The sequence below is a fragment of the Aotus nancymaae genome, unplaced genomic scaffold (genome assembly GCF_030222135.1).
Source record: "Aotus nancymaae isolate 86718 unplaced genomic scaffold, 86718_ANA_hifiasm-v0.15.2.pri h1tg000067l, whole genome shotgun sequence".
Lineage (NCBI taxonomy): Eukaryota > Metazoa > Chordata > Mammalia > Primates > Aotidae > Aotus > Aotus nancymaae.
This window is the reverse complement of record NW_026988482.1, coordinates 6,799,585-6,810,817: the sequence shown is the minus strand read 5'-3', so window position 1 is coordinate 6,810,817 and position 11,233 is coordinate 6,799,585. Positions and strand designations below refer to the sequence as shown.

At 48.8% G+C, this 11,233-nt stretch overlaps 2 protein-coding genes across 3 annotated transcripts in view; one reads left to right on the top strand and one right to left on the bottom strand.

Moving 5' to 3' along the window:
* The first annotated feature begins 90 nt into the window (after nt 1–90).
* Nucleotides 91–9,984, top strand: TMEM41A (transmembrane protein 41A). 2 transcript variants are annotated; one of them, XM_012457774.3, is made up of 5 exons: nt 91–243; nt 2,097–2,250; nt 4,144–4,305; nt 4,699–4,837; nt 8,063–9,984. In XM_012457774.3, exons 1-5 carry the CDS (start codon nt 125–127, stop codon nt 8,281–8,283), a joined length of 795 nt encoding a protein of 264 aa, XP_012313197.1. In that variant the 5' UTR covers nt 91–124; the 3' UTR covers nt 8,284–9,984. The 2 variants fall into 2 exon arrangements, with proteins under 2 accessions (XP_012313197.1, XP_021530144.1); XM_021674469.2 differs by lacking the exon at nt 8,063–9,984 and adding an exon at nt 6,099–6,500.
* Nucleotides 1,439–11,233, bottom strand: part of MAP3K13 (mitogen-activated protein kinase kinase kinase 13) — a 195,493-nt gene continuing 185,698 nt past the window's right edge. Inside the window, exons 17-18 of the transcript XR_010338936.1 lie at nt 9,569–9,805; nt 1,439–1,684 (exon numbers count right to left, since the gene is read on the bottom strand). The gene's annotated coding sequence lies outside the window, so the exon portion shown is untranslated. The remainder of the gene's footprint in view (nt 1,685–9,568; nt 9,806–11,233) is intronic.

The window sequence follows — 11,233 nt, the reverse complement described above, 5'->3', positions numbered from 1 at the left end:
CTTGGCGCGGACCCCGCCCCGGTCCGTTCGCGAACGTGCTCCGCTGGCTCAGTCCGCCCGCCGTTGCGTCCCGGGGCGCAAGTTAGCTTTTTGGCGGCCCTGTGGGCCGGGGTGCGGAGCCGACATGCGCCCGCTGCTCGGCCTCCTTCTCGTCTTCGTCGGCTGCACCTTCGCCCTGTACTTGCTGTCGACGCGACTGCCCCGCGGGCGGAGACTGGGCTCCACCGAGGAGACTGGAGGCAGGTGCGTGGCGGCGATCCGGGTTCGGGTCAGAGGAATGGAGCCAGGTCAGAGGACCGGGGCTGGGAATCGGAGGTTCGGAGATTCGGGTTCCGGGTTCCGGTATCGGTGGCGTCTGGGGCTGGGAATTGCGGTTCACTTACCGGACTAGAATCCGGTCTGGTGTCTGGGCCCGCGTCCACACGGTCTCGGGCAGGCGGGTGGATGGGAGCCCGCCCCGGGGCTGACTGGGACTGATGTGGCGCCGGCTGCCGGGTGTGCGGGGCGCCGCGCCGCCTTTGGTTGGATGGATTTGCCGAGGGAGGCGGCGCTGAGCCTGCCCGCGTCGTTGCCTCCCCGGTACCCGCCGACCTTTGCCTCCTGCGGGCCCTCATCCCCATCACGTCCACTTTCAGCTGCCTCTCCTCCTCCCCACTTTACTTCCCTCAGGTCTGCCCTTGAGACTTTAGACATTACGTCTTCAGGAGAAATGTTGCATGGACAACTTTAAATTATTCACGAATCAGTTATCGGCTCTGCCCTCTTCCTGTCTGTCTCTACTTTTGCCCTTCTTGGTTTTTTCCCTCTTTCTTTCTTCTTCTTCTTCTTTTTTTTTTTTTGAGACGGAGTCTCGCCCCGTCGCCCAGGCTGGAGTGCAGTGGCGCGATCTCGGCTCAGTGCAACCTCCTCCTCCCGAGTTCAAGCGATTCTCCTGCCTCAGCCTCCTGAGTAGCTGGGACTGCAGGCGCCCGCAACCAGGCCCGGCTAATTTTTGTATTTTTAGTAGATACGAGGTCTCACCATGTTGGCCAGGCTGGTCTCAAACTCCTGACCTCAGGTGATCCACCTGCTTCAGCCTTCCAAAGTGTTGGGATTACTGTGCCTGGCCTACTTTTCTCCTTACAATGAATGACTGGTCGAGGCAGGTGGCAGAGCAATACCTACCTGGCAGGTTTTTGTGAGTGCTGCATACTCTTTATAAAGTTCATGGAAGTGTGCCTAGTACAGCATTGCGTGGTTAAAGGAATTACTGAGATTTGACTATTAGGGCAACTGTTTTCAGTTATTGTGTTCTTTTGCTGTAGCTAAGAAGTCTCTGCTGAGGGTGTCAGACATATCCAAGAGAAGCATTCTCATGAGAAGTAATTAATCAGTGATGGAGTCAAGGACAGTTCAGATGGCAGAGGCAAAGTAGCCTTTATACTATAACCCTTGGACAGGGTTATAGTGTACAGAGTGCACTGAGGACCAGATTAAGAGCAGAGTGAAATAGTAGGCTCTTTGAAAGGGTTCGATTCAAGCCTGACATATTATCAAAAAACGTATGTTTATGGTATGGGATAGGTATACTTTCCTGGAGAATATTTAATTGGCGTTATAGTGAATGCTGAAAAGTCGTTTTACCTGGCACCACAGGGACAGTTTGAAGTGTGAATCGTTCTTGGTTTGTAGGGGAGTCAGTGTCCTTGAAAGGAAGGCAATTTAGGACATTTAGAACTTGCCTGGAAAAGAATCCATTTGCCTCTTAAGAACAGATTCTAAAATCCCAGCGCTAAAGGAGAACTTCATGACGATTTAACACCCACCCCTCATATTTTAGATAAGGGAACAGACCCAGGGACTAGTCCAAGGACATATAAGAGAAAGTAGCAGGGTTGGGATGCTAACCCAGGTCTCCTGCTTCCAAACTAGGGCTCTCCTGTCTGTCTCTACAACGTCGTATCAGGTCATCTGTCATCGGGAGTGTATGTGTTCCCAGCAGACCAGATGATGGGCATATTTATAAACCTACTCTGAAAAGTATACACAGCAAGTGACTTTCGTAAGCACTGGGCTGATCTGAACTCATGTTTCCATTGGCTTTTCCAAATCTGCAGGTCACTGTGGTTCCCCTCTGACCTGGCAGAGCTGCGGGAGCTCTCTGAGGTCCTTCGAGAATACCGGAAGGAGCACCAGGGCTACGTGTTCCTGCTCTTCTGCAGCGCCTACCTCTACAAACAGGGCTTTGCCATCCCTGGCTCCAGCTTCCTGGTCAGTGTCCTGCCCTCCTTCCGATTCTGTTTCCTTATCTGCACAATTAGGATACTCCCCTGTAACCTCCTGGGATTGTTGTGTGGGGATGATTAAACTTGACGGTGGGTGTAGTGGGGCTGGCACACAGTGGCCCTCAGTGTCTACTGAGGGATTGAGTGAGCACAGAAGCAGGAGACACTGACAGCTTCCTCTTATATTGCTTCCCTCTCCTGCCCCAGCATGTTTCTCTCCTCTAGGCTGAGGCTGGACCTGCTCAAGCAGTTTCCTTGAAACTAGACATGTCCAAGAGGACAGGGGAGGTGTGTGGTGCTCGGGGTCAGGGGCTGACTCCTTGAGGCTGTCCTGTGTCTGTCTTCTGTCTTGAGCTGATCCCTCTTCAGGGCAGAGAGCCAGCTGCTGCTTGGTGGGGGCTGCACATCCAGACCTGAGGGTGAACCCTGACTCTGCCTGCTGTGATATTGGGCAAGGATGACCTGTAGAATGGGGCAAGGATGGCATGACTCAGGGATGTAGTGAGGATGACACAGGACATGTAGTCAAGCACTTAACACAGCGAGCTCAGCGGCTCCCCACCTTCCCACTTCCAAGGCTTTCTCTTACTTTCTCTCTTGAATCCCATGTTTTGTCAGGATGATATCTACCAGCCAGAATGCATTTAGGAAGTATTGGTTCACTTTTCCATTTTTCTTTTCTTTTTTTCTTTGAGATGGAGTTTTGCTCTTGTTGCCCAGGCTGGAGTGCAGTGGTGCAATGTCGGCTCACCACAACCTCTGCCTCCCAGGTTCAAGCAATTCTGCCTCAGGCTCCCGAGTAGCTGGGATTACAGGCACGCGCCACCATGCCTGGCTAATTTTGTATTTTTGGTAGAGACGGAATTTCTCCATGTTGGTCAGGCTGGTCTCGAACTCCCGACCTCAGGTGATCCACCTGCCTCGGCCTCCCAAAGTACTGGGTTTACAGGTGTGAGCCACTGCGTCTGGCCCACTTTTCCATTTTTCTTAAACCGAGACTTCTTCAAGTGTTGGCTAGAGCTCTGGTCAACATGGAACCCCTGGTATTAGCATACTACATAGATGTAATTCCAGCAAAAATGAAAGAAGCAAGACATCTTATTTAGCTTGTGTGGTCTTATCAAGAGAAAATTCATGGTTTGTGTTCATCTTTTGAAATAGTAAAAATAACTTGTGAGTTTCATTTCTACTTTCTTGGAGCCCCAGTAACTGCAGAGTCTACCACAGCCACAGATCCCATCTAAACCCCCTGAGGCTTTAATCCTTATCCTCAATTTCAAGGTGAAGAGACTGATGCCAGGTGTAGTTCCCAGCCTTTTCATAATTTTTCATTCACCTCTTTAAAATGGCAATTGGGACCTGGGGCAGTGGCTCATGCCTGTAATCCTAGCACTTTGGGAGGCTGAGGTGGGAGGATTCCTTGAGCCCAGGAGTTTGAGACCAGCCTGGGCAACACAGTGAGACCCCATCTCTACAAAAAATTTTAAAAAGTAGGTGGATTTGGTGGCGTGTACCTACAGTCCTAGCTACCTTGGAGGCTGAGGCCAGAGGATTGCTTGAGTCTAGGAGTTTGAGTGTGCAGTGGCTATGCTCATGCCAGTGTACTCCAGCCTGGATGATAGAAGGAGATCCTGTGAAAGAAAGAGAGAAAGAGAGAGAGGAAGGAAGAGAGGGAGGGAGGGAGGGAAGGAAGGAAGGAGAGAGAAAGAGAGAAGAAAAAAGAAAGAGGGAGAGAGGGAGGGAGAAAGGAAGAGAGAAAGGGAATTGGGTTTCAGCTGGGAAGAAACAGTGAAGGAGGAGAGAACCTCCTCAGGCTCCAAGATAAGGTGCCTGGTAGCTGCTAGATGTTCACCTGCCTGAGGGTTTGTTTTCTTTGCAGAATGTTTTGGCTGGCGCCTTGTTTGGGCCATGGCTGGGGCTTCTGCTGTGCTGTGTGTTGACCTCGGTGGGTGCCACATGCTGCTACCTGCTCTCCAGTGTTTTTGGCAAACAGTTGGTGGTGTCCTACTTTCCTGATAAAGTGGCCCTACTGCAGAGAAAGGTAAGGAGAGGGGTCACACCTGAGAGCTGGGGCCCCAGAGAGTCACCACGTGCATGGCCTTGAAAGCAGCACGTAGCGGGGATTTCCCACAGTGCTCTTCCATGCCGTCTCAGGAGGCCCTAGGGGCTCTTTTGATGTCTTCAGGAGACATGGACCTGGGATCAAATCCCAGCTCCATCATTACCAGCTCTGGGACTTCGGGCAAGCTCCCCACTTCTCTGATCCTCAGCACCTCCATTTTTAAAATGAGGAAAACAGTCTCTCCCTGGAAGGTTGGTGGAAGAATTGGGAACAGATTATGTAAAGTGTCTAGAACAGTGCCTGGCACCAGCAGGTTTTCAATACCTGGAGACCCTGTCTGCTTCTTAACAGCTTTGTCCTCTTTGGCTACAGGTGGAGGAGAACAGAAACAGCTTGTTTTTTTTCTTACTGTTTTTGAGACTTTTCCCCATGACACCAAACTGGTTCTTGAACCTCTCGGCCCCGATTCTCAACATTCCCATCGTGCAGTTCTTCTTCTCAGTTCTTATCGGTAAGATGCTGGTGGGGTAGGTTTGAGTCTTCACAGCTGTCGCATGGGTCATCGGCCTGTGAGCATGTGCCTGCTTCTGAGAACACAGGCTCACAAAGTGCGGCTTCAAGCCTTAGGATCTAAAGAAATGATTCTTGATTTTAGATCTACTCAGGCTTCAACAGGAAAACCCGTAAAAATACTTTTGGACTAAATATTGTTCATTGCACAGCTGTACGTGCTAGGCACTGGGATTAGAAGAGATAGTCTACGTAAAGCACATAACTTGGCTCATAGTAAGTACTCAGTAAATGCCAGCAGGAAGAGCAGGGTTGGAATGAGGGTATGTGTCCATGAGTTTTGAGTGGGGACAGAAGAAAGGATCAGAGCAAGGGACTTTCTGCCTGGTTTTTGGCCCCTGTTTGGATGAAGTTCTGCCTTAGGAAGAGCTGGCATCTGTGAGGTTCCATCTTGCCTTTTGACAATTGCACAACCTGTGGCAAGCTACTTACCCTCAGTGGGCCACCTGGCCAGATGAGAGGCTAGGAAAAGAGCAATGTTTCTCAAAGTGTGGGCCTTGGGCCACTTTTATCAGATTGGCGGGGTCAGGGGGCTTGTTGAGAATCTAGATTTGGGGTGTACTCCAGATCTACTGAATCAGAATCTTGGGGGTGGGATCTGGGAATATGCATTTTAATCCAGTCGTTCTCAAACTGCAAACCCATTAAAAATCACCTTTAAACCTGTTAGAAATCACCTGGAGGCCGGACTTTGTGGCTCATGCTGTAATCCCAGCACTTTGGGAGGCCAAGGTGGATCACCTGAGGTCGGAAGTTCAAGACGAGCTTGGCCAACATGGTGAAACCCCGTCTCTACTAAAAATACAGAAATTAGCCTGGTGTGGTGGTACTCGAGAGGCTGGGGCAGGAGAATCACTTGAACCCAGGAGGCCGAGGTTGCAGTAAACGGAAAGTGTGACACTTCACTCCAGCCTGGGCAACAGAATGAGACTCCGCCTAAAAAAAACACCTGTGGAGATTTTAAAAATCCCTAAACTAAGGCCACACCACACATCAACTAAATCATCTCTGGGGTGGGACTCAGGGATCAGGAACTTTTAATGTTTTCCAGGTGATGCAGGTATTCAGCATGAGTAGTTAGTCCCTGAGTAGTTAGTCCAGCACGAGTAGAAGGGATTCCGCTGGATCCTGAGTGCTGCAGTTTACTGAATTAGACGATATCTAAAGTTTCTCCTTGCCTTTGACAATTGTGTGACCTCTAGCAAGCTACTTACTCACAATGGGCCACTCATCCAGATCAGCGCTGGGACTAGAGCAGTGTTGCTCAAAGTATGGGCCTTCGACCACCTTTATCAGAGTGCTAAAGTGCTAACATCCTATAAAATCAGTGACTGCTACTTTCTCCACACTGGAAGAAAACCACCTCCTTAAGCTTAAGGCAAGGATCACTTTCTCTTAACCTTCCTTAGGGCCTAGAGGGAAAGACAATTCAGAGCTTCTAGGTCAAACAGAACAAATGTGTGGTTGAGCGGCTGCTATTAATAGGGGACACCTGAGGGAAATGGCGATCTTAAATAGAAGCAAGGTCTACCACAGCCAATTCTGGTCACATCGGCCTGAGGACCTCAGCTAGTGGGGGTTTGCAGCTGCTTTTTTTTTTTTTTTTTTTTTTGAGACGGAGTTTCGCTCTTGTTACCCAGGCTGGAGTGCAATGGCGTGATCTCGGCTCACTGCAACCTCCGCCTCCTGGGTTCAGGCAATTCTCCTGCCTCAGCCTCCTGAGTAGCTGGGATTACAGGCATGCGCCACCATGCCCAACTAATTTTTTTTTTGTATTTTTAGTAGAGACGGGGTTTCACCATGTTGACCAGGATGGTCTCGATCTCTTGACCTCATGATCCACCCACCTCGGCCTCCCAAAGTGCTGGGATTACAGGCGTGAGCCACCGCGCCTGGCCGGTTTGCAGCTTCTAATTACCTAGGTGGCATGAGGCTTGGCAAGATCTGGAGACCAGGGTTTCTGTCCCCCATCTCACAAGCTGTGTAACCTTGAGGGGTCTGGGGTCTTCATCTCCTTTACACTTCCTCTCCTATAGAAGAGGAATGGATTATCAGAGGGTTCCAAACCAATCCGAATCTCAGGGTGGGAGTGGAGAAGGGGCTTTTAGAATACAGGTTCCTGGGTACTACCCCAGAGCCAAGTAACCAGAATTTCTGGGGTGGAGCCCAGGGATGTGGTTTGTAACAGTGTCACCCGCTGATGGTTCTGCAGGCAGCCTGTTCAGCCAGTCAGACTTTTGGGATCCAGGGGATTTGATGACCTCTTTGAGATAGTACAGAATGTGAACAGTACGTCTTTTAAAAAACTGTTTTTAATCTTACGCATACTGCAAATCTCAACAACAGCACTTCTCTCTTTGCTTTGGCTGTTAGGTGCTCAGAACCAAATTTGGGGCCTACTTTTAGCAAACCTTATACATTTTTCTACTAACTAAACTCCCTGATGTCTTATATTCTTTTGCAAGCATTTTGCTTTTCCTATTTTTCCTATCAGTTTTTTTTTCTTGAGAAGAGTCTAGCTCTGTCACCTGGGCTGAATTGCAGTGGTGAGATCTTGGCTCACTGCAACCTCCGCTTCCTGGGCTCCAGCGATTCTTCTGCCTCAGCCTCCCAAGTAACTGGGATTACAGGCACATGCCACCACGCCTGGCTGATTTTTGTGATTTTAGTAGAGACAGGGTTTCACCATGTTGGCCAGGCTGGTCTCGAACTCCTGACCTCAGGGGATCCACCTTGGCCTCCCAAAGTGCTGGGATTACACATGCCATCATGCCTGGCTAATTTTTGTGTTTTTAGTAAAGATGGGGTTTCACCATGTTGGCCAGGCTGGTCTCAAACTCCTGACCTCAGGTGATCCGCCCAAAGTGCTGGAATTACAGGCATGAGCCACCGTTCCTGGACCTATTGTAAAATTATCTTATAGTAGCATGTATTATTTGTGTAAACGTCTCAAGTTCTTTTGTTGAACAAGAGAGGTATATATGGGAAGTGAGGAAAGGTGGGAAAAGAAGAGAAAAGAAGGAAAGAAGGGAAAGAGTAAATATGTGTAAGGGTCAAGAGTCAGGCAAAAAAACTGTACTCACTGTTCCTGGTGACATTTCTGAATTATAATTTTCTTAATTTTGCTGCTGCTAGTAACAGGTGCTTTCCCCTTTTCTTCTTCCAGGTTTGATCCCATACAATTTCATCTGTGTGCAGACAGGCTCCATCCTGTCAACCCTAAGCTCTCTGGATGCTCTTTTCTCCTGGGACACTGTCTTTAAGCTGTTGGCTATTGCCATGGTGGCATTAATTCCTGGAACACTCATTAAAAAATTTAGTCAGAAACATCTGCAATTGAATGAAACAAGCATTGCTGATCATATGCATAGCAGAAAAGACACGTGATCTGGATTTTCTGTTTGCCACGTCTCTGGATTCAGTTGCTTATTTGTGTAATGGGTGTGGTCCTCTGAAGCCCTTTATTGTTTTTAATTGCCTTCAGTAGGTGACGTGGACACTGTGCATCGATGTGCGGTGTCTGATCATAAAGGACACTCTGCTCTTGAAGGTGTATTATGTTAGCTTTTCAAACCAGCCCTGGTGTAGACACTGCAAATGGATGCCTCCTAGAAAATGCTGTTTGTGGCTGGGCACGGAGGCTCACGCCTGTAATCCCAGCACTTTGGGAGGCCGAGGCAGGAGAATCGTTTGAACCTGGGTGGTGGAGGTTGCAGTGAGCTGAGATGTTGCCACTGCACTCCAGTCTGGGTGATAGGGTGAGACTCCATCTCAACCAAAAAAAAAAATGCTGTTTGTATTTTGTGGTCCAACAAGGAGCTTGGGATAGCCTGTTATGTTTCCCTCATGCCAGCCCCTGAGCTGCATTGGGTGAAGATGCTGATTGTCGTTGTCCGGAATACCTCTTTTGCAGAGTGACAGGCTGCTGTGACAGATGCCCTCCTTTTGCATCTTTGTGGATGTTTAGTTCCGATGATGACATGGGAACCCACATCACTGACGCCGCTCTTCATCTCGTTAGTCTCTTGAAGAGTGTTTCTTTTGTACTGTCTTGCTGATGACCTACCTCTTCATAAGCCAAGTGAAACAAGCTGACGAGCTGCCTAGGACTTCCATGTATTGCTCACATACATGATTTCTGTAATGCTCGTGTTCAGACACTGATGTCACCACGTATGTCACACCTCCTCATGGTTGCATGTCCTGACCGTTAAACTGATCGCAAACAGACTATTAAATATGAATGGAGTTATGGATATGTTCTGGAGAAATTCTTATCCATCTGAATGGGGCAGGGCCCTTGACTCCCCTGAATCAGATGAGCAGGGAAACATGTTCTTATCTGTCCTTTCTGCAGGAATTCCTTCTGTGTCATGCTCAGAGAATGGGTTCAGTATATGGAGCCCTCAGGCAGTATGCCCTCTGAATGTTTCTCATTTTTTATTTGCTGAGAGTAACTAAAGAATAATTGTATTTTTTAAAGAGGAAACCTTGGTTTCTGATAACTTTGTTGAGCTGTATCTTAATTGCCTATAGCTGTCATTACTTCCTCTAGCTGCACTACAGAATTGGCACAGACTGGATTAATGCTTCCAAAGACAGAAGGACCTTGGCACCTGAACTGACCAGCCCTGTGGTCCTGACCCCGCAGGAGTCACTCATCAGGACTTACCAGACTGTTGCTCTTGGGTTTCATCTGCTGGGTTGATGATTTGGCTTGGCCAAGAGTCTTGCCAAGACTTTAATCTAGGCCCGTTCAAGATGGATTCCCAGGTGATGTTGCTGGCTGTGGTATGATCCTTTCACACCAAGGATTTCACTTTTTAAAATGCGTTTTTTTAAAAGAAGCCTTGATAACGAGAGTGGGGGTAGGAGGCAGCAGATTTGGAAGACTGTGGCCCTTCGTGTCCTGGAGCAGGGGGAAGGGAGGAGAAAGAAGTTTTCCACATCGTCGCAACTGTGTGCCCTTTGCCCCTTTTCAGGATCCTTAGATTTGTCTCCCTCTACCCCGACGGTTTTGCAATAATGTGCCTTATCAGTTGTGAGTTTACAGGCAAAGCAATTTCCCAAATAAATATCCCAAATGGCTATAAGTGTTCTGTGTGGTGCTTGTTTGAACATGTTGCTAACTTTCAACTACCCTCGCCAGTGGGAGTTAGGCTTGGCTGAAGATTGGACAGTCCAAAATGGTGTTTTAAACTTTCCACTCTCAGTATGCTTCTTACCAAAATAATTCCTCGGGAAGCAGATTTTCATCTTTTTCTCTCTCTGCTCCCTGTAGGGTGGGGTCACTAGTAACAGGAATAGCTACTGGATGAGCAGCAGGAAAGCATAGGGAAGAAGCAGAGTGCCGGCCTAGCCTTTACAGAATACTCAAGAGGCGGTCACCAAATAACAAGAGGATTGCCTCTGCCTTTTGTGGCTGTGTCAGATACAGGAACCACAGAAAGTAGCTTTTCCTATTACCTGTTTTTCGTGGCTGCAGGAACCCAGTCACGTAAAGCCTTTCCCTCAAGTTCTGATAAATGCTGAGATTGTTAAGGCAGCTCTCAAGACACAAACAGTACATTTAGAAAAAGACGGGACTAGAAAACAGTGAAGTACATTTTTTAATTAATTCCATGCATTTGTTTGCTTTGATAGTCGTTCTTGTTCCCATTGCTGTTCAACACAGAGAGGGAGCGGGCATCAGAGACGCTGGGAACTGGGGACTGACAGTTACAGGAGATCGGAGCGGGGGCAGGTACGGGAGTTCATTTGGAGACTTAACCACAAAGGAGAAATTCATTTGCTCCAAATCAGTAGGAGCTCAAATTACTGTAATAAAGCATCAAAGAGGGTCTTCCCACTTCCAGAGTCTGGAGAGTGGTCACTCTGGAGTGAAGAGCCACTGGGGTGACATGGCCAAGATGGGACATCTTCCCAACAGCTTGCACGTGCTGGCCGGGGTTCCCTCTGGCCTGCAGCCACTGGAGGACCCTGTCCACCTGGTCACTGGACAGCAGCCTGGGGCCGGGAGCCAGCGATCCCCTGAGTGCTGTGAAGTGGCTCTGGAGAGCAGAGCTGGGATGCTGCCAGGAGCTTCCTTACAGTGGCCTTGCCACCTGCTTAGGGCTTGGCTCTGTGAAATCCTGCCATCATACCCTGGCCACATGACAGTTAACACAAGCCTTAACCCACCTTCTGTTTCTCAGAGCAGTGAAGTCAGAGCTCCCCTCTTTAGCCACCTGTCCCTGAGAAATGCGCCAGGTTCCACAAAGGTCCTCCGCTTAGCCTAGTTCAGTCCAACTTGAATAGGCATTTGCAGTATCAGTTGTAACATGCAAACGAGCAGATT

Coding starts and splice junctions, on each gene's coding strand:
- TMEM41A (XM_012457774.3), top strand. CDS start 125: ATGCGCCCGCTGCTCGGCCTCCTTCTCGTCTTCGTCGGCTGCACCTTC. Junction 244..2,096: donor ACCGAGGAGACTGGAGGCAG/GTGCGTGGCGGC, acceptor CCAAATCTGCAG/GTCACTGTGGTTCCCCTCTG. Junction 4,838..8,062: donor CTTCTTCTCAGTTCTTATCG/GTAAGATGCTGG, acceptor TTCTTCTTCCAG/GTTTGATCCCATACAATTTC.